Raw genomic sequence first — 27,800 nt, 5'->3', positions numbered from 1 at the left:
GAGAGAGAGTGCAGTGTGAGCAGTGAGGTGCCATGTTTTTGTGGTATAACGTCCTCTGTCTGATGTCTAGACGGTGCGTGAGGTGAAGCTGCAGCCACAGCCGGGTCAGTGTGATGACTGAGGCGCTCCAGGTAGAGGTGGGGATAGTGAAGGTGCTGCACTTGTGTATCGGGTGGGCGGGTGTGTTCAGTACAGAGGCTCCTCCCCCTCACTCTCTGTCAGGGTTGGGAGGGAGCGGAGTGTCAGAGTGCTCCCAGCAGGGAGAAGGACACATTGAGTACTCAGACGTGCGCTGCCGCCCGGGACTCCGGGTCTGGTCACCTGTTGGCGGTGTTCTGGGGATCTCCTCTCACCTCAACCTTCTCGGAGACTTGCTGCAACTAAGTATTCCTCTTCCTGCCTCACCATGGATTTAGTGTTCAGGTTAATGGTTGCCTGTGCTGTCTACATGAAGGCTGCCGGGGACTATGACGGGAGGTAAGCCCACCATTTGTCACCTTTCTGCTTGGCCATTCGAGCTGTTCTATCACCTGCTGCTGAGGAGTGTGACTTGTCCCTGTCCGGATGGGAGGTGTACTTCTCTGGGTGCCCTCAGCTGGCTGACAGAAAGTTTCTAGAAGTGCAGCCCAGGACTTTATCACGACAGTCAGTGGTCCCATCTTTGGGGAAAGGTGTTGCTAAATGGATTAAATCTCTGTTGTGGAAGCCCCGAGAAAAGAACCCAGCACCTTTCGATCAGTGACATTGGGATCCCTATAGCTGGCTTGCATTAGGTTAGAACAGTGTTTCTCAACTCCAGTCCTCATGGACCCCAACAGGTCATGTTTTCAGGATTTCCATTATTTTGCACAGGTGATTTGATCAGTTTCACTGCCTTAGTAATTACCACAGCTGTTTCATCTGAGGGAAATCCTGAAAACATGACCTGTTGGGGGTCCATGAGGACTGGAGTTGAGAAACACTGGGTTAGAAGAATAGTCAGTCAACAGGGTTCTATGAAAGCCCAGGGGTCCTCCCCAGTTGATTGGGTTTTCCTGAGTTGTGGATGATCACCCTCCCATCTTGTGGTACCTGATTAATTCCAGATCCAGGGCCACTTGGAAGAGCCAGTGACACAACATCAGTTATCTTTTGGCTGTTTTAAGGGTTTCATTCTTCCCACTGACCCCCCCCATGTAAGGGTTCCATTCTTCCCACTGACCCCCCATGTAAGGGTTCCATTCTTCCCACTGACCCCCCATGTAAGGGTTCCATTCTTCCCACTGACCCCCCATGTAAGGGTTCCATTCTTCCCACTGACCCCCCCATGTAAGGGTTCCATTCTTCCCACTGACCCCCCCATGTAAGGGTTCCATTCTTCCCACTGACCCCCCCATGTAAGGGTTCCATTCTTCCCACCGACCCCCAGTGTAAGGGTTCCATTCTTCCCACCGACCCCCAGTGTAAGGGTTCCATTCTTCCCACCGACCCCCAGTGTAAGGGTTCCATTCTTCCCACCGACCCCCAGTGTAAGGGTTCCATTCTTCCCACCGACCCCCAGTGTAAGGGTTCCATTCTTCCCACCGACCCCCAGTGTAAGGGATCCATTCTTCCCACCGACCCCCAGTGTAAGGGATCCATTCTTCCCAACGACCACCAATGTAAGGGTTCCATTCTTCCCACCGACCCCCCCGTAAGGGTTCCATTCTTCCCACTGACCCCCAATTTAGGGGCTCCAATTTACACAGCACTTTTACACACACACACACACACACGTTTGTAAGAGTTCCATTCTTCCTACTGACCACCAATGTTAAGGTTAATTCTGCCCACTGACCCCCAATGTAAGGGTTCTATTCTTCCTACTGACTCTCAATGTTAGGGTTCCATCCTATTGACCACCAATGTAAGGGTTACATTTTTCCTATTGACCACCAATGTAAGGTTCATTCTTTCCTACTGACCACCAATGTAAGGTTCATTCTTTCCACTGACCCCCAATGTAAGGGTTCCATTCTTCCTACTGGCCATCAATGTAAGGGTTCCATTCATCTTACTGAACACTAATCTAAGGGTTCCTTATTTCCTACTTACCACCATTGTAAGGCTCATTCTTCCCACTGACCCCCAGTGTAAGGGTTCCATTCTTCCTACTGACTCCCAATGTTCGGGTTCCTTCCTGCTGTCCACCACTGTAAGGGTTCCATTCTTTCTACTGATCATCAATGTAAAGGTTCCATTTTTCCTACTTACCACCTTTGTAAGGGGCATTCTTTCCACTGACGCTCAATGTAAGAGTTCCATTCTTCCTACTGACCACTAATGTAAGGGTTCCACTCTTCCTGCTGACCAGCAATGTAAGGGTCATTCTTCCTACTGACCCCCAATGTAAGGGTTCCATTCTTCCTATTGACCACCAATGTAAGCTTCATTCTTCCCACTGACCACCAATGTGAAGGGCATTCTTTCTACTGACCCCCAATGTAAGGAGCATACTTTCCACTAATGTAAGGAACATAGTTTCTACTGACCACCAATGTAAGGGTTCCATACTTTCCACTAACCACCAACGCAATGTGCATTCTTCCCATTGACCACCAACATAAGGGTTCCATTCTCCCCACTGTACAGGACATTTTTCCCACTGACCACCAATGTAAGGGGAATTCTCAGTGACTACCAATGTAAGGGCATTCTTCCCAATGACCACACATTTAAGGGGCATTGTTTTTTACTGACCACCAATGTAAGGAGAATTCTCAGTGACTACCATTGTAAGGGCATTCTTCCCAATGACCACACATTTAAGGGGCATTGTTTTTTACTGACCACCAATGTAAGGGGAATTCTCAGTGACTACCATTGTAAGGTGCATTCTTCCCACTGACCACTAATATAAGGGTTCCATTCTTCCTACTGGACCACTAATGTAAGGTTCATTCTTCCCATTGACCAACAATGTAAGGTTCATTCTTCCCACTGGCCACCAATATAAGGTACATTTTTCCCACTGATCCCCAATACATTCATTTTAGCAGGAGTTCTTTAGGACCTGGGGTAAAGAGTTGGAGAAAGGTTGATCTATAATATATGTATGTGTATGGTATCTTGTAAATCATGTTCATTTCACTGTTTAAGCTGAACTCCAGGTAGATAGAAAACACACCATTAAGTGCAGTTCTGTATTCATGAATACATCATGAAAGGCTTGTTCACATCATTGCATGCACTAAATTGGGTTTATGCTGGTGTACAATGCATAGGGGATGTGCTTTCTTTACTTTTTTTTAACAGAAAATTACACTTTATTCAACTCTATGTGGTAACAATCTGCATTCTTATGCTATGTATCACAATATACCTGATTGGTGAGGACAGGGCACATAGAACATCATTAGTTATGTGCCCTTTTGCTGAGACTGTATTGATCTATACAATTCAGCACAGCTTAGGGGGCCCTAAATGTATATATTTTTTTTAGATCTTGCAGAGAATGTACCTAAATGAGACCTGGTATTAGCCTCTCACAGTCACTGTAGGGGTGAGCTCATACAGGGGGAGGGGGAAACAGCAAAAAGAGACAATTAGTTGTTCTGAAGTGCAAGAAACATGCTAATAGGAGGAGAGAGCAGAGTGATAGAGAGATGACCTCATCAGTTTGCTGCTTCTCCTTTCCCTGCCTAGTACAGCTATTCTTAACCAGGGTTCTATGGAACATTAGGATTCCTCCAGATATATCTAGGGATTCCTTGCCATGTGGCTAATTGATCTCCCATCTGATGGTGCCTGCATGATTCCGAGGCCATTGCCACTTGGCAGAGCTAGCAGCATGCCAAACGTGATCTCTTTAGCTGCCTGTAACAAAACAATTTTGGCTACCAATGAAATAGTTGCATTCTTTATACTGACCACCAATGTAAGGGGCATTTTCACCATTGACCTCTGATTAATTGGTCTCTGAACCTAAAAATGTATTTTAGGGGTTCCTTTGGGGTAAAGAAGAGTTGAGAGAGCTGGTCTAGCAACTAGATGGAGAGGGACAAGACATTTCAGTGTTACATAACAGTATCGGAGAAAAATCAGGTCTCCAGCCTGGCCAGACGGAGCTGTATAAATCTCAGGACTGGGTGGACAGAAATATAAATAATTTAGCAAGTTGCACAGCTGCATTATACAGTATGTATTTCATCTGTATATTTAGCTGTTATCCTGGAGTTCAGCTATAAATCATGGACAGTGATTTGAATTTTCAGAATGCTGGTGCAGTTACACTTCGCCGCACAGAGTATCTATTCCTCCCTGGGTCAGTTTAGAGAAGCTAGATCTTGCCAAGAGTCAGAAAGTTAATGCCGAGCAATCAGGAGTGAAGACAATAGCAGCCATTTGTATCATTCATCCCCCAGGGGCACAGCACCATCCTTATCACCTGCCAATGACAGATGACTCTGTAGCAGCATCAGCTCTCATTATAAGACACTGGCAAGCTGCAGCTTGGCAGCGGCTGACTTTGACTTGTTACTGTGGAAAAGATCACACCTCTCCCAGCTGCCCGGCATGTAGTGGAGGATAGATAAGACTGCCGAGTGAAAGGTGTCTGAGTCATTGAGCCTGGCAGATGTGCGTGTGGAATGAGGCGTACACATGTGCTGACAGATAGGACACCTGCAGGTTGTAGGGACTGCAACCACGAGGGAGGGAGCAACTGACTATCTTAGGACAAATTCACTATAGATTTTTTAGCTGGATTCACATTTTGGCTTATATGAAGAATATACATATCTGTCCCTCAGCAATACTATGGGCCAGCTCTCTGGGCATCATGTCTCATATGCTTATATGCCTTCATAGAATTTTTTTGGCAATTGCTTTATGAGGTAGGTTGCCAGGTCTTTCTTCAACCCTCCCCAATTGCTGGGACTTGGACTGACAAGCACAATGTGATAGCACATGTGCATAAGTAAACTGTACACACAAACTAGGGCCAATTTAGAGAGAAGCCAACTAACCTATAATGTATAACCCACAAACACAGGGAGACCATGTAAAATCTATGCAGATAGTGTCCCTGCTGAAATTTGAATCAAGGACCCCAGTGCTTCAAGGTCTAAATGTTAACCACTGTCCCCATATAGATATACAAAGTACTTGCATAGATGTTTGGCACATCTTAATTGAAATAACTGTTTGTTTTTCTCAAGCATTAACGATCTTATTCTGTTTTTAATCATTTCCTCATTAAAATGTTCAAGAGGCATTTCTAGCTGGAAGGGACTGGGTAATAAAGTGTTATTGAAGATGTAATTACTTGTATTGCTAAGGGCAGCCTCAATGCAAGAACCAGCTGTTAATTACTTGGACTAGTGTAGATCTCTGCTTTCTGCTCAGTTTTTATTCCGTTGTGCTGAAAGTGTAAGCAGAGTTCAAATAGAGCACCCTTTAGGGTAATGGATCCCTAGAGGTGGTACAACTGGTTAGCTAGACATTCTTCAACAAAAGATAACATACACTATATTGCCAAAAGTATAAGGACACCTACCTTTACATGCACATGAACATTAATGGCATCCCAGTCTTAGTCCGTAGGAATCAATATTGAGTTGGCCCACCCTTTGCAGCTATAACAGCTTCAACTCTTCTGGGAAGGCTGTCCACAAGGTTTAGGAGTGTGTCTATGGAAATGTTTGACCATTCTTCCAGAAGCGCATTTGTGAGGTCAGGCACTGATGTCAGACGGGAAGGCCTGACTCGCGATCTCTGCTCTAATTCATCCCAAAGGTGTTCTTGTTGAGTGGTGAGATCAAGACTCTGTGCAGGTCAGTCAAGTTTCTCCACCTCAAACTTGCTCATCCATGTCTTTATGGACCTTGCTTTGTGCACTGGTGCACAGTTATGTTGGAACAGAAAGGGGCCATCCTCAAACTGTTCCCACAAAGTTGGGAGAATGAAGTTGTCCAAAATGTCTTGGAATGCTGATGCCTTAAGGGTTCCTTTCACTGGAACCAAGCCCAAACCCTGAAAAACAACCCCCCACCATAATCCTCCCTCCACCAAACTTTACATTTGGCACAGTGCAGTCAGAAAAGTACAGTTCTCCTGGCAACCACCAAACCCAGACACACTCATCAAATTGCCAGGCAGAGAAGCGTGATTTGTCACTCCAGAACACATCTCCACTGCTCCAGAGTCCAGTGGCGGCATGCTTTACACCATTGCATCTGATGCTTTGCACTTGGTGATGTAAGGCTTGGATGCAGCTGCTCAGCCATGGAAACCCATTCCATGGAGCTCTCTGCACTGTTCTTGTGGTAATCTGAAGTCCACACAAAGTTTGGAAGTCTTTAGCTATTGATTCTGCAGACAGTTGCGACTTCTGTGCACTGTGCGTTTTAGCATGTGCTGACCCCGCTCTATCATTTTACGAGTTGCTGTTGTTCCCTTTTGCTTCCAATTTGTTATAATACCACTAATAGCTGACTGTGGAATATTTAGTAGCAAGGAAATTTCATTGATGGAGTTGTTGTACAGGTAGCAAACTATCATGGTACCACACTTGAATTCACTGAGCTCCTGAGAGTGACCCATTCTTTCACAAATGTTTGTAGAAGCAGTCTGCATGCCTAGGTGCTTGATTTTATATATCATGGAGATGATTGAAACACCTGAATCCAATGGTTTGTAGGGGTGTTCCAATACTTTTGGCAATATAGTGTATCTGAGTCTCCCATGCAAACCGACATTTCGATATTTTAAGCATTGGCTATATTTACCATTATGGATCATTTTTACTCTTGAGTTTACTGAAGCCAGAGTGCTGAATGAAAAAACTAAAGGCTACCATAGATGGAGTGATTTGCAGGGAAAGAAGATTGCTTGATTCCCCTATCAACACAGTCAGTGTTTGATGGGGGAATCTCTTCCGTGGAGCAATTGTGCTCTCCCGACAGTGGGAGCCATAACCAAGACTAGGCAAACTTTACTATGTATCCTTCATTTTTTTTTTTTTTTATCATTTTTTAAAAATTATTTGTTAATTTTTTTAAATATCTTCTTCTTTAAATATTTTCTTACATTTTTTTTTTGTCTTGTCTCCAAATATCACCCAAACCATGCTCTCTGCTGTTCTCATGATCTCCTGCTCTCAAGCTCCCTTGTCTCCTCCTCCCATGCTCGTCCCCAGGACTTCACCAAAGCCTCTCTCATCCTCTGTAACTCTCTACCTTAATCTGTCCAGCTATCTCCTACTCTGGCTGACTTTAGGCGATCCCTGAAAGCTCATTTCTTCAGGAAAGCCTATCATGCCTCCAATTAAACATTTATCACTTCAATCAGCTCATCCCGTACAATTATAACCATTTGTACCACTTGCCCCACCCTATTAGATTGTAAGTTCTTGTGAGCAGGGCCCTCTTATTCCTCTTGTTTTTAGGGTATTGTAACTTTACTATTTCCCTTTATTTTGTAAAGCGCTGTGCAAACTGTTGGCATTATTAAAATCCTGTATAATAATAATGGCCCCTTTCACACGGGCATTCCGATCTGGTCCATCATTCAGTTTTTCAGGTAGACCTGATTGGAAGGCCCATGGAGCCCTATGGATAGGTGGATAGAAATAGATTTGTGTCCTACCTCCGAATTCAACTAGATTCTGTAAAAAAACAAAACAAAAAACAAACAAAAAGATCTGTATCCTTTTCTGTTTTGGCAGACCAGATCAGAGATACCTGATGTAAATGAACAGTGGAGTTTGTTTACACCCAAGCCCATGGTGCTCAGTGGTGTCTGGCCATGTCTGTTCTGCATTCTGAATGGGCAAAGATTGGCTCTGAACCCACTTGATTCCAATCAGCAGAGGATCGGTTCAGATCCCTGCTGGTTGGAGCGGACTCTGCTCCTTGTGAAAGAGCAATAAGGGTGCATTCACACTGGTGATTGGGGCATACAGCAAGAATTAGTGGATTCTTTGAGGCTGGAAATATATCTGTATGCTATAGCTGCAGCCTGCAAGATGTAAAAAATTCAGAATTATTTCATAGGATGCTGTGATCGGTGTATGTTTAGTGAAACATGGTGGTAGTGGCTACTGTGCATGTGTGTGTAGGAGTTAACTGCAGAGTTGACCATCCCAGTGATGATCACTATCAATCTAGTGGCACTTGTTATCCTTCAAGCTGGAAAATGTGTGCAGGGTGCTGCTGAGTGTCGTCACATTCTGGTGGCAGCTGTGGGAAAAACATGCAGGTTGGTTCATCTGAGGTGGACGTCTATATGGTTTGTAAAAAAAAAAAATTGTTACTGTTTAAGTTTGTGAGTTTATGGTGGCCATGTGTACACTAGATTATTGAATCCTAGTGATCTGTGCCAAGTGTTCTGTACTGTGCTCATTTTTATTGTCTGATCTCTTGCGTTTGAACTTTCTGTAGTTGGCTCATACATTTTTCAGAAAAAATCTGCTTTATGCAGGTGACACTGATAAGCTGCAAAGGCAAGGAATTAGACACAGGAATAAACCATTTATTAAGAAGCCTTAGAGCAGTTTCTGTCTGGAAGAGTAGCACTGTCTGTGCCATAAGCTTCTCAGCTTGCCTTAGCTCAGTATATAGTTACAGTTTTCATCTGTAACAAGGATGGTATATTGTCTGCTGTCAGTGAAGTGGAAACTCCCCAAAAATCGGAAATTAGTAAAATATAAAGGAGCAATGAAGAAGATGAAATAGTAAATAATGTTTGCCTCTGTTGCAGAATTAGTTCATGAACATAGTGATTCCTGGTTTATCAAATGTTTAATCAGTAGATAAACTTATGTGCAAGCCCCTCAACTCCCGGTTCTTCTATTTTGTGAAACAATCTGTTTAAGAAACAAATTAGCCTGCCCCTCTTTTCTCCACAACTGCCTCTCTTTTCACTTTGGTATAGAGTTGTACTGAATACATGTACTATTTCACTACCAAAAACTGTTTGTTTTTTTGCATTAGACTGTAGGTTCAACCTCCAAATCAGGGTTAGGCAAGCTAAGGCATGGGCGCTAGAGCAGGAATGCAATAACATTTTCAGTGGCAAGCAGAAGATCATCACAGGCTCAGATTGGCTAATCGAAGGACCAGATGATCCTTTGGTGGACCCTGTTCTCTACAAATGCAGTGCTGCTGCTATAGGCTGTAATTGCCAGCTCACTAGGTTGTCGGTTATAAAGCCTAACCTGCCTCTATGCGCCTGTAGCCTACTGCCGTTCATGATGTTTCAAAGTGGCCCACCCATCACTGACATTCAAATGGCACGTCTTCGTCGCAGTACCAGTGTAAACCTGCCTGCAGCATTAGACAACATTCTGTGAAGACGCCCACCCGCCTAACCTTTCTCTTCTTAGTGAAACCATCACCTATAGTAGATATGGGCTGGTGTGAAGGTGCATGATTTGAGGCAGATCTGAGGTGTGAAGGTGCATGAATTGGGGCTGATCTGACATGTGAAGGTGCATGAATTGGGGCTGATCTGACATGTGAAGGTGTGGGAATTGGGGCTGATCTGACATGTGAAGGTGTGGGAATTGGGGCTGATCTGACATGTGAAGGTGTGGGAATTGGGGCTGATCTGAGGTGTGAAGGTGCAGGATTACAGGTTGATCTCAAATCGGCACCAATTCCCACACCTTCACATGTCAGATCAACCTGTAATCCTGCACCTTCACACCTCAGATCAGCCCCAATTCCCACACTTTCACATGTCAGATCAGCCCCAATTCCCACACCTTCACATGTCAGATCAGCCCCAATTCCCACACCTTCACATGTCAGATCAGCCCCAATTCCCACACCTTCACATGTCAGATCAGCCCCAATTCCCACACCTTCACATGTCAGATCAGCCCCAATTCCCACACCTTCACATGTCAGATCAGCCCCAATTCCCACACCTTCACATGTCAGATCAGCCCCAATTCCCACACCTTCACATGTCAGATCAGCCCCAATTCCCACACCTTCACATGTCAGATCAGCCCCAATTCCCACACCTTCACATGTCAGATCAGCCCCAATTCCCACACCTTCACATGTCAGATCAGCCCCAATTCCCACACCTTCACATGTCAGATCAGCCCCAATTCCCACACCTTCACATGTCAGATCAGCCCCAATTCCCACACCTTCACATGTCAGATCAGCCCCAATTCCCACACCTTCACATGTCAAATCAGCCCCAATTCCCACACCTTCACATGTCAAATCAGCCCCAATTCCCACACCTTCACATGTCAAATCAGCCCCAATTCCCACACCTTCACATGTCAAATCAGCCCCAATTCCCACACCTTCACATGTCAAATCAGCCCCAATTCCCACACCTTCACATGTCAAATCAGCCCCAATTCCCACACCTTCACATGTCAAATCAGCCCCAATTCATGCACCTTCACATGTCAGATCAGCCCCAATTCATGCACCTTCACATGTCAGATCAGCCCCAATTCATGCACCTTCACATGTCAGGTGTGAAAGTGCAGGAATTGGGACTGATCTGAAGTGTGACAATACAGGATTCCAAGCTGATCTGACATGTGAAGGTGTGGGAATTGGTGCTGATCTGAGGTGTGAAGGTGCAGGATTACAGGCTGAGTTGAGGTGTGATGGTGCAGGAATTGGGGCTGATCTGAGGAGTGAAGTTGCAGGATTACAGGCTGAGCTGAGGTGTAAAGCTGCAGGAATTGGGGCTGATCTGAGGAGTGAAGGTGCATGAACTGGGACAGATCTTTTTTTTTTAACTTCTTTTTGGACTAACTAAGCAGGGACGTGGTGCTGATGGGTCAGCTATACCAGTTATTAGATCAGATCTGAGGTGTGAAGGTGCATAAATTGGGGCTGACCTGAGGTGTAAAGGTGCATAAATTGGGGCTGATCTGAGGTGTTAAGGCGCATAAATTGGGGCTGATCTGAGGTGTGAAGGTTTATAAATTGGGGCTGATCTGAGGTGTTAAGGCGCATAAATTGGGGCAGATCTGAGGTGTTAAGGTGCATGAATTGGGGCAGATCTGAGATGTGAAGGTGCATGAATTGGTCTGATTTGACATGTGAAAGTGCGGAAATTGGGGCCCATCTGAGGTGTCACGGTGCAGGATTCCTGGCTGAGCTGAGGTGTGACAGTGCAGGAATTGGGGCTGATCTGAGATTTAAAGGTGCATAAATTGGGCTGATGTGACGTGAAGGTGTGGGAACTGGGGCCGATCTGAGGTCTGAAGGTGCAGGATTACAGGCTGATCTGAGGTGTGACAGTGCAGAATTCCAGGCTGAGCTGAGGTGTGAAGTTGCATGAATTGGGGCTGATCTGTGGTCTGAATTTGCATGAACTGGGACAGATCTTTTTTTAACTTTTTTTTTTGGACTAACTAAGCAGGGACGTGGTGCTGATGGGTTGGCTATACCAGTTATTAGATCAGATCTGAGGTGTGAAGGTGCATCAATTCGGGCTGATCTGAGGTGTGAAGGTGCATCAATTCGGGCTGATCTGAGGTGTGAAGGTGCATTAATTGGGGCTGATCTGAGGTGTGAAAGTGTAGGAATAGTGGCTGATCTGGTGATCTGGGATCTGAAAATGCAGAAATAGGGACCGATCTGAGGTCTGAAGTTGCAGGAATTGGGGCAGATCTGAGATGTGAAAGTTCATGAATTGGGCTAATCTGACATGTGAAGGTGCGGGAATTGGGGCCGATCTGAGGTGGGAAGGTGCAGGATTACAGGCTGAGCTGAGGTGGAAGGTGCAGGAATTGGGGCTGATTTGTGGTGTAAAAGTTTGGGAATTGGGGCTGATCTGAGGTGTAACGGTGCAGGAATCCAGGCTGAGCTGAGGTGTGATGGTGCAGGAATTGAGCTCATCTGAGGTGTGAAGGTTCATGAACTGGGGCTGATCTGGGATCTGAAAGTGCAGAAATAGGGACTGATGTGAGGTCTGAAGGTGCATGAATTGGGGCTGATCTGACATGTAAGGTTGCGGGATTTGGGGCTGATCTGACATGTGAAGGTACCGGAATTGGGGCTGATCTGAGGTGTAAAGGTGCAGGATTCCAGGCTGATCTGAGGTGTGAAGGTTCAGGAATTAGGGTTGATTTAAGTTGTGAAGGTACAGGAATTAGGGCTGATCTGACGTGTGAAGATGCAGGAATTGGGGCTGATCTGACGTGTGAAGATGCAGGAATTGGGGCTGATCTGACGTGTGAAGATACAGGAATTGGGGCTGATCTGACGTGTGAAGATGCAGGAATTGGGGCTGATCTGAGGTATAAAGGTGCAGGATTCCAGACTGATCTGAGGTGTGAAGGTGCAGGAATTGGGGCTGAATGGAGGTGTGAAGGTGCAGGAGTTGGGCCTGATCTGTGGTATGTGGAATGCTGTTGTTCACTGTTACACCGGTTGTCTACTGCTACTAAATTGACACTGTGGATTAGGCTGCTGAGCCCTGTTCTAGATAACATTGCTAATTTTCACACAAGAGAAAAGTAATGGTGAAAAATGACTGATGTGTGTAGGTGATTTGTACATTCTGTAGTATTCTTTGTATGGTATTGACTATTAAAGGTCACAGCAGTGCTATCTGGATGGCATTTGTAATTTTGTACTTCTGGTTTTTGCTCTGTGGCCTCATTTTCTGCAGCTTACTAGGAACTTATAGACAGCAGGGCCATCGTTTTCAAGACCGCAAAATATATTGGGCACTATGCATTGGTAATGCAGCACTGTTTGAGGTACCGTATTTGTGCCTAAATTAAAAATTGTAATGAGCTGGCAATTGGCATGTGGTGAGGATAGCTATCTTCACTGTCCAGTATTTTCAATATTTAAAGTCCATCTTTAGGCAAAGCTTGCATAGTTACATGAGGCCAATGCGGTTGAAAAAAGACACAGGTCCATCTAGTTCAGTGTGTGTGTGTTGTGTATTTAAGTTGTTAAGGTTTTCCATCCCTCTGTATCTTGTGTTTACTGAAGAAGACATCTAAGAGTTTTTTTTTTTAATGTATCCTTACTCTTGCCTAGCTGATACAGCTACAGGGAACTCAACATGTTTAATGCTATTACAATAAAGTACCCTATTAAACTGGGGACCTCTGACGGGTTTTTATTTCTGTGTGTTCCCTGGGCAGAATTCCTCTTATTTTCCATTGATACCCTGTGTGTAACTATGTGAGTAAGAGGTGAGGTACATCTTCCCAACAAGGTTACAGAGACTGGGAAAACCTGAGAGAAATTCTCTTTTAGAAACAAAATACAGTTTTCAGGAAACCCTTGCTAAAAGCAATTTATTGAGGGTCCACAGCAAAAATGCCCCTTATACTGGTGGTCAGAATGTCATTGTTACAGGCAGTCATGCCAAGCAGCTGGCTCAGGAACTTTGAAGCTACCATAAACTCAATCAGCTGCAACTTGAGGAACCCCAAGCAACCCTTGGAGGAATCGTAGGGTTTCACGGAATTCTGGTTTGAAAATGGCTGCAGTGGATGGTAGTAAGAGTTATTATTTACTTTGGTAAACAAACGGGGCATCTATGCGTGCCAATACTGGAGATCAATATTGCTTTTAAGATCAAAGAACAAAAACATTACTTCTGACAATGAAGGTGGCGATAAGGTAGTGGCCTAAGCCATGGTGTTTTGTAATGTTCTGACATGTGCAGTTATATATTGCTGACACCTTACTTTATAGTTATTAATACTGTGAATCATGAAGGTTCAATCTAAGGACACCAAGTACAAGCTCCATAGAGACAGGACCCAGCATACACCAAACTGCACACCCATTAAGCTTCCTTCCTGCACCTGACATACATTTTCCTCATCGTGTCAATCTATGGCTCTGTTTGAATGAATTAATTGGCTTTATAGGCAGGTACAGATTTGTCAAAGTTCACAGGTTATTTTTACACATCACATGGACCTCTTCCCTCCGCTAGTTGTTTGAATTGGCGGTTTAATTTTGGGTTGAGCCAACACAAAGGAGGAAATTTAGTGGGAAAGATCTGGCAGCACAACAAAAGGTACAGATTGCAATAAAAAAAATATTGCTGATATAACAGTAACAGAGATGACGGTAGTTATAGCTAACAACATACCAAACTGCTGTGGTGTCATTGTACAGAAGAGTAAGGAGAAAGGATCTTTGTACTGCACCTCCAACTATCAGTAGTGTCTTCTGGTAGAAATATGTCATTTGCCATTGTTAAACTCTGTATAATTCTAGTTGTCTGGTTGTCAGGTGGATCCAATGACTGTAATATTTTCCATGTCACTGCTCTGGAACAAGAATGAAGCACATAATCAGAACTCAGATCTGCATGTTTTCCCTATGTCATTGACTGAAAAAGTATTGATGGTTATTGGTTGAGCTTGACGGCTGGCATTTTTAGAAAGAGTAATAGCAACGTACATATGTCACTTAGCACAGTTATGCGTTAAAGCAGAACGATCATCCAATACCTCCCTGAAGTGCCCACATCTTGATCCAACATCTGTTCCTTGGGGAATGAACCACCCATCCTACCTCATTCTTCATCCTCTGCTGTTGTACAGCTACTGCTATAGGTAGTAATATCCATTTTAGAGGATTGGCATATACTTATGTCCCCTGTACTTCTATCATACCTCTGCTGGCGGTACTGCCAGGTGGCATCACATTGTAAGAGTAGAGCTTTTCTCGGGTTATTTCTTATTATTTTTTTTATTGGCAGTTTTATTAATATACCTAAATGCCTAATGTTTTGCATATTCTTATGCAAAAATGTAATAAAACAGAAATTTTCAAACAAAAAAATAAGAACAATTTTTATATTCTTCTGAAACTCTGTTCTGCATTTTTGATATGTTTATGGTGTATTCTATGTACAGTATTTGTACAATTTGCTGTAAAAACATTCTTGTATCTCAGTGTACTGCTGAAGCAGGATATTGTTTGGGATATTTGTATTGTTACCTCAAAATTATTTAATTAAAGGATATCAGAAATCATACAAGAGTTCATAGTAGAAATTGTTGCTTTAGGATCCATTGGTTGCTGGCTAGTTTGAAAAATTTAAGCAACAAAAAAGGGGAGTTGTAGTTGCATAATGCAAACTACCAAAGTAGGTAATAACCACCCAGGCACTGTAGCTCATATGTAAAACTGCATATTTTTATTAATCTCATGTTGGGAGATAAAAGTGGTATCCGTAGATGGTGACACATACAATCACTGAACACATATTTAAAAACAATGAAAGATAAGCAATCCGGATTGCAACATATATATTTCAGTGGTATTCACTTTAGACTGGTATGAGATTTTGTACAATACTGAAACGTTACATGTGAAACTATAATTTAGCATATAAATCATGACTATGGACAAATTACATAATAAATATGCATTTGGACTATTGAAAGATACAGTAGATGTGACTAAGCACATGTCATGATGTAGTGGTTGCTTCCGATGTGTGGGAACATCAATTTAAGATGCAGGTTGATCAGATATCAAGTATTGGAATACAATGGAATAAAATCATGGAATTATACCGTGTTGAAAATGGATTCATACTGTCCCATGTTATTTCAAAAACTTGAAAGCTGTGTGGAATACATCAAAAAAATATCGTTGAGACCTCATATTGTGGATTGCAAAATGTGCAGTGTTCCCACCGAATCGGAAAGCATGTTGAGTGGGACAGCATCTGAAACCAGTCTGTGATATCAACCACGTGCTTTCACGTTTTTTGAAATAACATGGGACAGTATGAATCCATTTTCAAAACACTGTATAATTCCATGATTATATTCCATCATATTTCAATACTGGATATCTGATCAACCTGCATCTTAAATTGATGTTCCCACACATCGGAAGCAACCACTACATCATGACATGTGCTTAGTCACATCTACTGTATCTTTCAATAGTCAAAATGCATATTTATTATGTTATTTGTCCTTAGACATGATTTATATGCTAAATTATAGTTTCACATGTAACGTTTCAGCACTGTACAAAATCTCATACCAGTCTAAAGTGAAAACCACTGAAATGTATATGTTGCAATCCGGAGTGTTTATCTTTCATTGTTATTAAATATATGTTCAGTGATTGTATGTGTCACCATCTATGGATATCACTTTTCTCTCCCAACATGGGATTAATAAAAATATGTGGTTTTACATATGAGCTACATTGCCTGGGAGGTTATTACCTACTTTGGTAGTTTTCATTATGCAACTACAACTCCCTTTTTTTAGTTAATTTATTTGGTTAGCAGCCACACCGCTAAAAAGGTGCGTTCTTTGAGCTCACTATTTGGCTACCCTGCCTATCTTTGTGGTAATCTTACATTTTTGCTAGTTTGAAATATACCTAGAAATTGGGTCTCGTTATCTCTGCTAGATCAACCAGTCTGAGCTTCGATCTCTCCGTTGCAGAAATGATCACTAAACCAAATGCCTAGCCTTCCTAGATTTCCACTGTAAAGCTGGCCATACACTGATCGAAATTTGGTTGATTCAGAAGGGACCATCTGAATTTTAGTGAGTGTGTGGCAGTCTTCACTAGACAAAAGTCAAATCGTTTGATCAACTTCATCTGTTGAAGGGACAGGTTGGAAAATTTTCCTTGATCAGTGGCTGCAGCCACTGATTACTGTATTCTGACAGCAGCAAGAACCATGGTCTGTATAAAATGTCTTGCTGGCTGATAGAAAAAAAACTGTGCATGGCCAGCTTAAAGGTATTTCTAGCCACCTGATATCTTGTATTATTTATTATTTATCGAGTTTATATAGCGCCAAAGGGTTTGCTCAGCGCTGTACAATAGAGGGGGGACAATACATGAAACAGTACAGTAACATCAAACAGCACACAAGGGGTAAGAGGGCCCTACTCTTTCGAGCTTACAATCTAGGAGGGAGGGGGTAGTGGTACAGGAGGAAACGGCTGTGGGGGATGGAGTGGTAGGAGGAGGGAAGGGCAGCGGCTGTTAGGTGAGGGTGGGGTAGGCTTCCCTGAAGAGGTGGGTTTTCAGGGAGCGCCTGAAGGTGAGGAGGGAAGGTGACAGTCTGATGGATTGGGGTAGTGAGTTCCAGAGGATGGGGGAGGACCTGGAGAAGTCTTGCAGTCGTGCGTGGGAGGAGGAGACCAGGGAGCAAGATAGAAGGAGGTCCTGTGAAGAGCGAAGGGTACGGGTAGGGTGGTACTTGGGAATCAGGTCGGTGAGGTAGTTAGGGGCAGTGTTGTGAATGGCTTTATAGGTCAGAGTGAGCAGTTTGAATTTAATGCGTTGGGCAATGGGGAGCCAGTGGAGGGAGAGGCAGAGGGGGGTGGCAGAGGTGGAGCGGCTGGTGAGGTGGATGAGTCTGGCAGCTGAGTTCAGGATGGTCTGAAGCGGGGAGAGTTTGCACTGGGGTAGGCCGATGAGGAGGGAGTTGCAGTAGTCAAGGCGTGAGATAATCAGGGAGTGAACGAGTAGTTTAGTGGTGTCTGGGGTAAGGAAGGAGCGTATTTTGGCGATGTTGCGAAGGTGGAGCCTGCATGTATTTGAAGTAGAGTGGACTGGGTCATGAGGGGGTTCTGATTTGACTATAGTTTTGCTTTGGGAAGCATATAGGCTGCCATCCCTAATCTTTCCTTCTGAAAACTCTAGTTATGCTTTGTACCACTAGAGAGCTGTAGTCCAGAGCTATGATGTGGTGTTGCTCAATTTTCAATTTTGGGATGTAAAGCAGATGGTACAGTTCTAGCCCTAATGATATAGGTGTCATGGTAGGGTCAAGTTTTTAAGACACAGAGGCAATGAACACCGCTCCAAGTTGGTCCCCTCTTCCACTACCATTCACAAACCTTGCTCCGGGTGCTGGCCCTGTCCCCACAAGACTCCAATAAGCACATCCAGTAAAATTACCTTTATTAGAAAATCCTTCTTAATAAATTCTTCCACAAACACATAATGGGGAACACAGTACTCCAGCTAACACGTTTCATGCTCCATCGGCACTTAGTTATAGCTTGAAGAACATTGTTTTTTTAAAGACACAGCTTGGTCCTTTTATGCTCCTAACTCATCTGCAAACACCTGATTCTTACAACATGGACACTTTCTATTCCAGGGGTCTCCAAACTGCAGCCTGAGAGCTGGATGGAGCCCTTTACTAGCCTTTATCCGGCCCTTGGGGCACTATTCTTCCTAATGATATGAGGCACTATTCCTCCCACTGACACCAACAATGGGGCATTATTCCTCCCACTGGCACCAATTGGGCACTGTTCCTCCCACTAATAACAATGATGGGGTACTATTCCTCTGACTGATACCAATAGCAGGGCACTGCGCCTCCTACTGACCACCGGCCCTGAGGCCATGTTTATTCTCACTGATGCTGGGCCTGGGCCATTTCCTTTTCCATCTGACCACACTAAAGTCTGAAGGAGAGTAAACTGGCCCTTTGTTTGAAAAGTTTGGAGACCCCTGTTCTATACTGATTTCTAGCGGTGAGAACCAGTAGAAGGAACTCTAGTGGTACACAACCAGTTGCAAGGCTGTCTTGATGATGCTTCACTGTTTCAGTACTTTTTGAACAAGTGATCATTAATTACAACATTCCTTTGTCTGGCCATATATTATACAATTTTATTGTACAATTCTCCTTTGGATTTACCAAAAAACGTATAATATGAGGTGAAAACATTTTCAATTTGTGCGCAATTAGGCTCTTGCACTACATCGCTGAAGGTAAACCTAAAGGATATTGTATAGAAATTGTAAAGAAAATTATATATTGTATGACCAGCCTTGATTGCTTGTTCTGTATCTATGAAGTATTGAAATTAGACACGGCTAAACAACTAGTATTTTCAGGAGGAAATTTGCATGTCTCTCTCATTACAGGTGCACCTTATGTATTATAAGCACTGATGCGCAGTGACCTAGGCAGTTTTGGTTTGCATCAGAATAAAGGATTTTTGGTTGCTTGTTCTGGGCTATCCAGATTTTTTTACACTGGTCTTTGTTTTAAATAAAAATGGACAGTAGATGACTTTGTTTCAGTATGTCTAATATGCCATACTTAGTAGCAGCCAGTAGAATGAGTCTTACTATACAATGTAAAAATACAGTGTAATCCACAGGTTTAATGTGATACAAAAACAGTGTTATGTAGTTACACTTGGCCACCAACCAATAAATCATCATTCTTTCAAGTGACTGCAGGAAGCTGTTAAATGATCTTGGATTGATTGGTGTTGGTTACATTACATTAGTGTTCCATTGTATCCGTACTCTTGCAGCTTTAGCAATCCTCTGTTTGCACATTACTAAAGCCCTTTTTTATTGAAACACACCTAACAGTGTTTTTTTGGCACCTACTGTATATTTAAATGATTGATATTATTATGTTAATTTATGTATTCAACCCAGCATGAACTTTACTAAGTTTACAATGTACCACTAATATTTACCAAGGTTGAGATGCCAGCTGAAATAATTCTGTATAAAGGGCAGCTTTTGGTATAAACTAAACATATCATGTGATCAGTTACAAAATTAATGATGATTTCATTATTCAAAGAGGAATTCCAGGCAAATGGGTAAATACACAGATTAAATATTTATATGGGAGCTTTTTTACCTGCAAAATGTTTTATAATCTGTCTATCCAGTTCCATTTACACAGCTCTGCCACACGGTACTGACCTGTCTGGCAGGGCCGGAGATCCTTTTTTTCCCTCTGTTGCAGTAACATTTATCGGTCCTGTGCCTGCCCCAGCCTGTGATTGGATGATGAAAGGAGAGGTAGCAAACATATGAGGAGTTCATCTTTATGTCACTCTGTTCTCTCCTCCTATCAGCCTGTTTCTTGTTAGCATTTGAGCAGTGCAGCACTGCTGATTGACTCCTTGTGCTGCTTTTCCCTTTCCCAGTCTGAGTCTGCTTTACAGGGACTTTAATAGGCTGATACAAAATCTAAATCGGGCTTGTGTCCAAACATGCCTGAGCTCATCCCTAAGGCTAGGTTCACACTATTGTGGGTGCGGGGATCTCAGCTGTTCCCGCACCTGCAACCACCCGCAGCCAAAATGTGTTGCTTTTTTAAAATGTGTGAGGCTGCCATTCATTCCTAAGGGCACCCCTACACTTATATACTGCATGTCTGCATGTTGAAATGCGTTTTTATATATTACAAAATATATGAAAAATATTTTAAAAAATATATATTTTTTAAATATATTATTTAGATTTTTTTAACATATAAAAAAGTAATTTTAACATATATTTTTACATATATTTGTAAATGCATTCCAAAAATGTAGACATGTATTTTTAAAGATATATAGTATATTTAAAAATATTTTTCATATATTAAAATATATAATAAAAACGCATTTCAACATGCAGTGTATGTATGTGTGTAAGTATATATATATATATATATATATATATATATATATATATATATATATATATATATATATATATATATATATTTATTGAAATATATTGAATATGGCCAAAATTGTAGCATTTCAAGTATATGTCAATATATTTGGGAAGAATATTTTTTAAATATATTTCAAATGAATTTTTCTTCCATGTGGGTGAGAACAATGCTAACTGATAACTGTCAGCAGATGCAGAGCGCATAGGAAGTTTTCAGCTCACATGGCAGAACCACTGTGTAATTTTGTGAACGTATCTAGAAGAAAACCCTTTCAATGGTGTATTTAGCAGCTCAAAAGGGATCAAATAAATGAAGTCCACTGCTGGGGTTTACATGCACTCACCAGGTACATGTGTTCAATTGCTTGGTAACGCAAATTGCTAATCAGCCAATCAATGCATTTAGGTATGTAGACATGAAGCTGACTTGCTGAATTCTAAATGAGCATCAGAATGAGGAAGAAAGGGGATTTAAGTGACTGAACGTGGCATGGTTGGTGGTGTCAGACGGACTGGACTGAGCATTTAAAAAACTGCTGATCTACTTGGATTTTCCCGCACAACTATCTCTAGGGTTTACAGAGAATGGTTGGAAAAAGAGAAAATATCCAGTGAGTGGCAGTTGTGTGGATGAAAATACCTTGTTGAGGTCAGAGGAGAATGGGCAGACTGGTTGCTGCAACATTCAGATGGTTGGGCCAGAATTTGGCATAAACAACATGAAAGCATGGATCTACCTGCCTTGTATCAACGCTTCAGGCTGGTGGTGGTGTAATGCTGTGGGGGATATTTTCTTGGCACTAGCCAGGTGTACCTAATAAAGTGACTGGTGAGTGTATGTGATATACATGATATGATGGATACTGCAGAACTAATCAGGGAGTTCTATAAGTGAGAAATCATCAGTTAAGTGTCTAGGTTGGTCCAATTGACAAAGAAACGTAAGCTGGCCAGAGACAGTTCAAACCTTGGCTGGTTCAGCAGGGACCAGCCGAGATTCAAACTATGTATGGGCAGGCTGATTATTCCCAAGTTGATTGATTGATCAACTTGGGCACAACCAACCTGTCAGATTTACAGATGGGACGGCTCCCCATGCTGGGTGAGCACAGTGGTTCTATGGCTGGGATTCCCCCATCAACACTGACTGTGCTGATGATGGGAATTCAGTGATATAATTTTCTGCAATCCATAGTTGCAGTAAAGAGAATTGTTCCATCTATGGCCGACTTCAGTTTCTCTGTTGGATTTTTAATTTACTTTTAGTATAGACAATGCGACAGGAGGTATGAGACCTCCAGCCTTGAAGTGTTACAGGAAGGACACTACTTCAAAGCTGCAGGAGGGAGGGAACGTTTTTGCCATTTGAGTCAAGTAGGTAATTTTGTGCTTTAGCATCTATGAAAAGCTAAATGATTAGCTTTGTGGGGACTGACCTTTTTCAGAACATTCTTGTCTCAACCATGTACTGTACGTTTTAGGAAGATGAGCAGGTTTATTGGATAATGGTGCATTGGTAAAAGACCTCCATTTACCTCTTCACCTGTCAAGGTACCAGGCCTCTAACTGTCAAAAGCACCCATGTGATCACAGATTTTATAATAAGGATTAGGATGAACATACCGTGCCAGGAGATTGCAGGCCATGCTGCTGGGAACAGGTAAAATATCATATGAACAATTGATCAGAGGCTTCAGGGACAAGTACAAATGCATTTCTTATAGCCTAAATATTGTCATACAATAACATTTATCTAAAGCCAAAATATACCTTTAATGTTGGATAGAGAGCGGAAAGTTAGAACCCCTGTCAGTTTTTGCTGCTTTCTGGGCTCTGTTAGGAAGATTTCCCTTTGCTTTCTACTTTTGGGGGCAACATTTTGCTAGAAAGATGAAGGCCCAGTTAGTCATATGCTGTAGTAACAGAGCTGTAATATACATTACACTGTTATTGCATTGCAGTACCATTTTTTTTAAACATACTCCAACTTGCTCCATTGCCATGTGTTGCTTTAGAAAAAAATACAATACTCCAGATTATTTTTTTACACATTTTAGGTGTGTTGGCAGGCCAATATGTTCAGTGGGTTGCCTTAATGCAATGCATGTAAGTGCACAACATAATGTGTATTAAGACACATGTGTTAACGTTTTGCAATAATGTAAATGGACCATAAGGGAAAATCTTCAACAGGGAGAAAGACAACCATTAACACTCCTCTACTTTACAGAAAAACAGCTTTGATTGTGTTGTTATTGCTGTTGGAAAGTTTGTCTCACTTCCTGTGTGGTGAGAAGTTTGTCCTCAGGATAGTGAGTGGGGTAAGTGTTTCTAACAGAGCCCCAGATAGCAGTAAAACCTAACAAGGGTTCTAACCCTTGCACACTCTAACCGAAACCAAACAAAAAACATTATAAATACACTTTAGAGAGGCCTTGTCAGCTTTCTTGTTCAGGTCAAATGACAGGACCTGTGTAAATTCCACCCGGTAGCAATCTTATGCTCGCCTCTCCAGCTCTCCCATTTTTCCTTCATCACCACTGCCAAAATCACCGAAATCACCAAAATAACTAGAAGGAGATTTACTAAAACTGATGCGCACAGAATGTGGTGCCGCTCTGCACAGAAACCTTCAGCTTCCAGTCAATTAAGTCAAAGCTTAATTGAACAAGCTGAAGTTAGAAGCTGATTGGCTACCATGCACATCTGCACCAGATTCTGAGTGCACCAGTTTAAGTAAATCTGCCTCCTTTGCGTCAGCTAGTGTTAGTGCTTAAAGGGAGATGTAACGCCACCTCTTCCACCATGTGATAATGTTCAGATTTAGTGACTGGTCACCAGGCCCAAGCACTGCATCATGGTAGGAAGTAAAATGATCCAAGCATTTTCCAACAGCAACCACACAAGGAGAATAAGCATCAAAGTTTTGGAGAGGAGAGTATAAACTGGCTGGTGGGTGGGAATAGTGACAGGGACTGTTTAGCATCCTTAAAAACCCTTTTTGAATATTTAAAATGCTTCTTTTAATAACAAAAAAAAATCAGTTGGGAGGATGGGGGAGCTGACAGGCAAATTGTACATAATGGAGGAGGTGTGGGGGAATCAGTCCTGTATGCTTGGGATGAGAAGGGGCTATTTGTGCTGGAAAGGGTGATGGGGGTTCTGCTAGGAGAAGGAATTGGGGGGTTTAACTCAGGACAGGGGTTGGGGGGAATTTTTGTGCCTATTTGAGCTAAGAGGGGGTGGGGGATTTGGGCTACGAGGGGGTGAATGATTTGGAAAGGCAGAGGATCTGTGCTGGAAAGGGTACCTTGGCAGGGGGTTGTGCTAGAATTTTTCATAGGGAGGGGATTGGAGGATGGGGATTTGGGGGGGGGGGGGCGATTTGTGCTAGAAGGGGGGATTAATGGGGAGATTTGTGCTTGGAGGGGGGTTAACAGGGGATTTGTGCTAGGAGAGGGGATTAGCAGGGGGATTTGTGCTAGGAGGGGGGATTAGTGGGGGGATTTGTGCTAGATGGGGGCATTGGGGGGATTTGTGCTAGAAAGGGGGATTGGGGAGGTTTGTGCTAGGAGGGGGGATTTTAAGGGAGATTTGTGCTAGGAGGTGGTGAAGGAATTTGGGTTAAGGGGGGACTGGGGGGGATTTGTGCTAGGAGGGGGGAAGGGGGGGATTTATGCTAAGAAGAATGTTGGGTAGATTTGTGCTGGGATTGGAAATTTGGGGGGAAAGTAGATGTGTGCATGGGTGTTTTTTTTGGTGAGGGAGATTTGGCTAGGGGGGGGGGATTGGGGGGCATTAGAGGCGGGATTGGGGGGGCCAGGAATTGTGCTAGGACAGGGGTCTTTACTGGGAGGAGGGAGAATTTTTGCATTTTTGTTTGGGGAGAATTTTAGCTTGCAGACAGAAGTTATGCTTGGGGGGGAGCGTGCTGATTAGTGCTGTTTTTTTTTTTTTTTTTTAAGGGGGAGGGATTTATGCTGAGACAGGATGCCCACACATGGGGGGGGGGGGGCTTAGTTTGTCATCTCTGCCTTGGGAGCTACATTACCTTGTCCTGGCACCACACAAAGGGCAGTCAATATATCTCCTCCTCCCCACACAGAGATAGCTGAGATCAGATTCCCTTTTAGACACAGCCTCAGTCTGCAGTGTATAGCTGGCTGCTATGTTGCAGTTCTGACCCTGTCCTCTTCTCTTCTGACCCCTGGCCTCTACCCTGCTGACCTTCTGTACCCTGCCCTGCAGAACACTGTCCTCTATCCTGCTGACCCCTGTACACTGCCATTCTCACCACTGTCCTTGGCCCTGCTGACCCCCTTTTCTCTGCCCTGTTGACCCCCTTTTTTTCTTCCTTCCTACCCTGTCTTCTGGTCTATTGCCCTGTCAACCCCCTCCACTTTGCTGACCCCTGGTATCTCGTCTGCTGACCCCTATCTTCTGCCCTACTGAACCCATGTATACTGTCCTACTGACTCTTGTACACTCCCCTGCTGACCTCCTATCTTCTGCCTGCTAACCCCTATCCTGTGCCCTACTGAACCCCTGTATACTGCCCCACTGACTCTTGTACTCTTCCCTGCTGATGTCCCATCCTCTGCCCTGCTGTCCCCTATTTTGTGCCCTACTAACCGCCTGTGCATTGCCATACCGACTCTTGTTCACTCCCCTGCTGGCCTCTCTTTCTCTGTCCTGCTGACCCCCTCTACACTGCCCTGCTAATTCCTGTACACTGCCTTGATAATGTGCTGTAAACTGCCCTACAAACTAATGGCCTCTGTACTCTGCCCTACAAACTGCTTTCCCTATCTCTCTGCCCTGCCGGCCCCCTTGTACACTGCCCTACTGACTCTTATACACTGCCCTGTTGACCTTGTACCCTCTGCCCCCTGATGTTTTTTACTGCACCCCCACATCAGACAGACTAGATCTGGCCCAGAGTAGAACACATTTGAAGCTTAGTTGGGTGATGCTCATAAGAAAATGTATAGAGTACAGTACAAATAATGAACATACTGTATGTGAAGACAAGAGTCGTTGAGATCTAAGTGACTGTGTAAGATAAGAACTGCAGGTCATGTTAAGACAGGCAGCACAAAAAGGACTAGAAGTGGCGGAAGGATGGAATGCAGGGCCGGCTGTGAAATATTTTGGTGTATGACTCATAAGGGCAGCACTGAAGATCACTGGGTGCTGATAAAAATTCTGAACCTGAAAAAGCTAAAAGCAGTAACAATTAAAAACAAAATATGTGCGACTGTTTAATGAGGCAAGATCAATGTGTTTAGAATGATAAACTATAACAAGCAATCACCAGTAAGCCTTCTTTGTTCTGGTTCAGAAGCTGATAAAAAATGAATTCACATTGCTACAGGTTACTGCATTTTTAACAACTGCTCCAATAGTGTTACATTTCCATTTTATTTTAATCAAAGTGTAACTATAGTTAAAAAATGTATTTTAGTTTTGGATAGAGTGAGGACTAGAGTTTTGGATAGAGTTAGAACCCCTGTCAAGTTTTACTGCTATTCAAAGTGATTTCCCCCTCCCATTATGGGGACAAACCTTTGGGCCTCATGTCCAATGGGCATTTAGCCCCAGTGCGTAACCTTGCAGTATTTAGGTGTGGGTGAAAGGTACAGGTGCATTGTGCAGTCTGTAAAAGTCTAATGCAGGCCATACACTGTACGAAAAATTGTTGCTTTCAAAAAACGAAAAGCGCCCATGATACCACCATTATGTAGTGACCAAGTTTTGAAAGATTAATTATTCAATGGACATAAATTAATTGTTTTATTCCTTTTATTTACATTAGAAAGGAAGTGATGAAATCTATTTAACTTTTCCACCTCTCATCCGTGTATTCCCACTTTTGTGTGGAGGAACTAGTGTTTGTTACAGAAAGATCTTTCTTTGCCTCTGTTAGCATCCCCGTATCTTTCCATCCATTATGGATTATGTGGATGGGAGGACCATTTCTATAACAATGGCATGTAGATGAATGTAAATTTTTTTTTTTTTTTTAATTGAACATTCGTTCTAACAATGTAGTTTACCTACAGGTTACTGTACATGTGCAGTAAAAATCAAAAGATGTTTTGGTGATGAAAAGTTAAAAGCTAATATTGTTTTTCACCCAATTAATCAAAAATCTAATGAACATTACAGTTAATAGAATTTAGTATGATATTTGGTGTAGTGTATGGCCACCATATAAGAGGATGACAGCTGCTTGTGGATGGATAGGAAACCTATCTTTTGTGTATTATGCGCCCTGGCACAAATGTCTGGACTGCTTGCGTTTCGGGCCTTACCAAACAGGAAATTAGGGAGATTTTTTTTTTTTTTTAATTAAAATAACAAACATGTTATTCTTGTAAAGTTAACCAAAACAAAATTAAAGTCCAAAGTTCCAAATATAAGTGACTCCTACCAGGTGAGTGAGATTAACTTTTCCTGTTATTTATATGTCTGTAGCGCTGCACTAGTTGGCTTTTTGTTATATGTAGTATATCCTGTATATGGTGCTGGCAACTTTTTTTAAAGAGACTTTTAAAAGGCTTTTTCTAGCACAGCAGTCTTTTTTTTCCTTATACACAGAATGCTATTCTTACCTGCTGTGAGCAAGGGAGTGGCCCCGAACCTCGTCTCCTGGAGTCACCCACTGGTGATCTTGTCCACTCTTTTCCAAGTGTCCCCATAGCAAGCCTCTTGCTATGGGGGCACTTGTGCGGGCTAAATCCTGACCTAAGCTTTGTGTTCCATAGACGCATACAGCATGGCTCAGCCCTGTTCCCTGCTCCTTCCTCCCTCCTCTCTAGATCTGACTGACAGCAGTGGGAGCCAATGGTCTATTAATGCATGGAAGCAAACAAAAAGGGGCTGCCTGTGGGGACAGCATTGGATCGAGAGTCATGTCAGATGTTTAGGGGAGGGGGGAACAAACATATGAAGGTTTTTGTACCTTAATGTGGAGGAGCATTAATACAAAAAAAACCTTTTTGCCTTTAGAACAACTTTAAAGAGCTGAGTAATTTTGTGGTGAATTGTTATGTTCAATAAACATACTCCAGAAAATGAACAAAAAAAAAAAAGTTCTCCGGTAAATGTTAATGGTGATAGTAATAATAGTACTGAACACTGCAATTTGAACTATTACTGCTTTTGGCACAGAGCTGATAAAAATATGCAAGGGTCAGTTTGTCTCTCATTGATGTTTGTGAATACTGGGACAGCTTAGACTTTAGTTTGTGTAGCTACAAGTGCATAGTTTCTTAATAGATTTCCAATAATAGCCTTCAACTTGGATCTCAGCCTAATTGGTTTCCACAGAAAAAAACCCCCAAAAAAACATAAAACGGCAAATATCCAAGTCTATGAGATTAAGGCTGT

General features: G+C 42.8%; 1 protein-coding gene across 7 annotated transcripts in view; it reads left to right on the top strand.

Annotated features, from left to right (window-relative positions):
• Nucleotides 1-237: 237 nt before the first annotated feature.
• Nucleotides 238-27,800, top strand: part of NPNT (nephronectin) — a 151,189-nt gene continuing 123,626 nt past the window's right edge. For 6 of the 7 annotated variants that reach the window (XM_089680510.1, XM_089680505.1, XM_089680506.1 and 3 more), the window contains exon 1: nucleotides 238-477. In XM_089680510.1, the coding sequence (XP_089536636.1) occupies nucleotides 407-477 (71 nt within the window). In that variant the 5' untranslated portion in view covers nucleotides 238-406. The remainder of the gene's footprint in view (nucleotides 478-27,800) is intronic. The other variant, XM_089680508.1, reaches the window with a different exon arrangement.

Source organism: Staurois parvus, unplaced genomic scaffold (assembly GCF_062004578.1).
Source record: "Staurois parvus isolate SC_StPar_1 unplaced genomic scaffold, SC_StPar_1.0 ptg000244l, whole genome shotgun sequence".
In the NCBI taxonomy this organism is placed as follows: domain Eukaryota; kingdom Metazoa; phylum Chordata; class Amphibia; order Anura; family Ranidae; genus Staurois; species Staurois parvus.
This window is presented reverse-complemented; position numbering and strand designations above follow the sequence as displayed.